At 30.3% G+C, this 2,497-nt stretch overlaps 1 protein-coding gene across 1 annotated transcript; it reads right to left on the reverse strand.

Annotated features, from left to right (window-relative positions):
* Nucleotides 1-295: 295 nt before the first annotated feature.
* On the reverse strand, nucleotides 296-2,066 carry LOC148624675 (uncharacterized). The gene is made up of 4 exons (XM_088571171.1): nucleotides 1,889-2,066; nucleotides 1,216-1,304; nucleotides 715-817; nucleotides 296-457 (listed from the first exon to the last, which is right to left on the reverse strand). The coding sequence occupies exons 1-4, from the start codon at nucleotides 2,040-2,042 to the stop codon at nucleotides 357-359; spliced, it is 447 nt and encodes a 148-aa protein (XP_088427297.1). The 5' UTR covers nucleotides 2,043-2,066; the 3' UTR covers nucleotides 296-356.
* Between the last annotated feature and the right edge of the window lie 431 nt (nucleotides 2,067-2,497).

Raw genomic sequence — 2,497 nt, forward strand, 5'->3', positions numbered from 1 at the left:
CTTGATAACACAAATAAATCATTTTTAACTTTATTAAGCGCTAATCTGATGAGAAAACGTTTGTTACACTCGTATCTAAACATACTATAATTTTTTATCAATATAAAAGTTTAAAAAATGATATTTTTGTGTCAGTTTCCTTAAAAAAAAACAATTCTTTCCCAGGTATGGGTAATGACATATTTTTTCAAGCAGCAAATTTTCTTTGAGGTCTGCTTATTCACGTTGCTGTAAAATGTATGAATTAAGAAGAAAGCCTTCAAATACGTATGTTTTTAATTCTTTTATTCTTCATTTCACTCGATTATGGATGGCGTCTGCCCAATTTGAAGAAAAAAATGTTGCTTTTTAAACGACTATTTATAGCAGCCTGTTGGTTTGGGACACTCAATTTCTTCGGGTGGGTAACATCTATCAACAATGAAATGATTTATACCACGGATACGTTTACCAGTAACTGAAAAAAAAATTATATATATATTCGTCAGGGCAAAAAGCTTAATACCTGATAAGCAATGCTGAAGATAGGTAGTCATAATTCACATAAATACTTCGAAAGTAAAACAATAGATTGATAAATAGGCTTCCATAGGCAATGCACATTTGTAAAAAAATACGTAGTCATAATATGTTTAAAGGTTGTAATTTCTGTGTATATGTTTAATTGCTATTGCTTACTGATATCTTGACCGCTGTTCAGTAATTAATAAATACCTTGAACTCTGTATGTACAACCAAGTTTTAAATGTGCAAAAGGGCTTTTACAGTTGTCAAGTTTAGCATTGATTCTGGCATACCCACCACTTGGACGGGCACCCTAAAAAGAAATTGAAATAATTACTTGCGTTAAAGTGATAAAAATAGATTTATTATATAGATTTCATTTGATGCTTATGTGTTACACTTCTATTATTATAACCATTTGAGATTCTTGATCATTTCAAAACTTTCTTTAATTTCAGAAAGTTTATCAGAAATGAATTATTAATTTATGAATGGCAACAAATATTATATGCATCTTTGAATAACATTTAAACAACGGATGACCAAATTAGACCAAGCCAACCAAACCAATACTTGCCAAACTAGACTTTTACAATTTGAAAAGGTAGTAATTATTAAAAATTGCGAAAATTCCTACTGGTGAATAATTATATTTATAAACCGTAATAACCCAAGATGTTTCTACCAGATATATAATGGTGAGTGCTGTACCTTTTCTGATTTTATAACACGAATTATGACACCCTCATAACCTGATGGAGGTTTATTCTGTTTTCCGGTTGCAAGTTGGGCTATCCAAACTAAAACAAAACATTAAAGAACAAAATTTAACCCTAAAATATAAATAAGTCAGTAGAATGTATTAAGGAACATGGTTAAAGCATTGACACCTCTTTAAGACTTTAAGACATCCAATCTCCTGCATTGATTGCTACAAAAACAAATGGGAGAAAAAGAAATAATTTTTATCAAGAGATAAAATCAGTCCTTTGGTTTCTCTGTTACTTAAAAACCACTACATTAGACAATATCTCAAATCGTTTTTATCAAATTTCAGATCCAATAGAATAATACTTTCACAAAACCACATAACAAATTATAATTTTATTTAACAAAATATAACTTTGGCGGAAATTCACTTGAACATGATTCAGGTGCTTCTGGGACAGAAGTATCTTCTGCAACATCTTCTCACATAAAACACAAACCAAAACACTGGTTCACATTGATAAACAACTGATTGATAAAGAGCAACAATAATACAACGTTTTAATTACAATATACAAGTATTCTAAGAAATGAAAGTATGGTAGAAGTCTGCATTATGATTTTCTTTGCCCAATAACATGAATAAATCTTATATTATAAATCATATGATATTAACTTCTATTATTGCGTTTTGGTTTTTCTTCGTAACTGCAGTCACAGGAATAATATGCTGTCGTGTAAGGCGGGTATGTGGGAGTTGGTGGCCTTGCTATTACTGCATTCAACAACGTAACGATGAATAGAACAAGGATTGGCATGATAGTTTTCATCGTATGGATCTGGATGTGTTATAAATACTGAAAATAAAAAGCCTTATAATCAATAACCATCTCTCTTTTTACGGTAATTGAACATATATTGACATCTTAAGGTGGTAGACCTAGGGTAAGGGACATAAAAATCAAATTGAAATCAGTGATATATTAATATCATATTCAATTTCACCAAAGCCTATCAAGCTTTCATTTTAAAAAGAATGAAATCAGTTACTTTGATGATTACATGAGTTTGATATAAAATGCTGATTACAAACGTCCCAATGATTTGTGTCCCTTATCCTAGGTCTACCTCCTTAAAGCAAATTGTTGATTCCGGTTAGCGTGTAGGTAAAAGTACAACGTAGTTCAATGTATATCTTACTTTCCAGCTTGTTACTGGAGAAATTATTAAGTTATTAATAAACATGACGTTTAATAAGTATAAAAAGGTAATCCATATAGAAGTT

Source organism: Perna viridis, chromosome 2 (genome assembly GCF_037379345.1).
Source record: "Perna viridis isolate PV_CMFRI_1.1 ecotype Kerala chromosome 2, ASM3737934v1, whole genome shotgun sequence".
In the NCBI taxonomy this organism is placed as follows: domain Eukaryota; kingdom Metazoa; phylum Mollusca; class Bivalvia; order Mytilida; family Mytilidae; genus Perna; species Perna viridis.

Coding starts and splice junctions, on each gene's coding strand:
- LOC148624675 (XM_088571171.1), bottom strand. CDS start 2,042: ATGAAAACTATCATGCCAATCCTTGTTCTATTCATCGTTACGTTGTTG. Junction 1,305..1,888: donor ACCAAAACGCAATAATAGAA/GTTAATATCATA, acceptor GTTTTGTTTTAG/TTTGGATAGCCCAACTTGCA. Junction 458..714: donor TTGTACATACAGAGTTCAAG/GTATTTATTAAT, acceptor TTTTTTTTTCAG/TTACTGGTAAACGTATCCGT.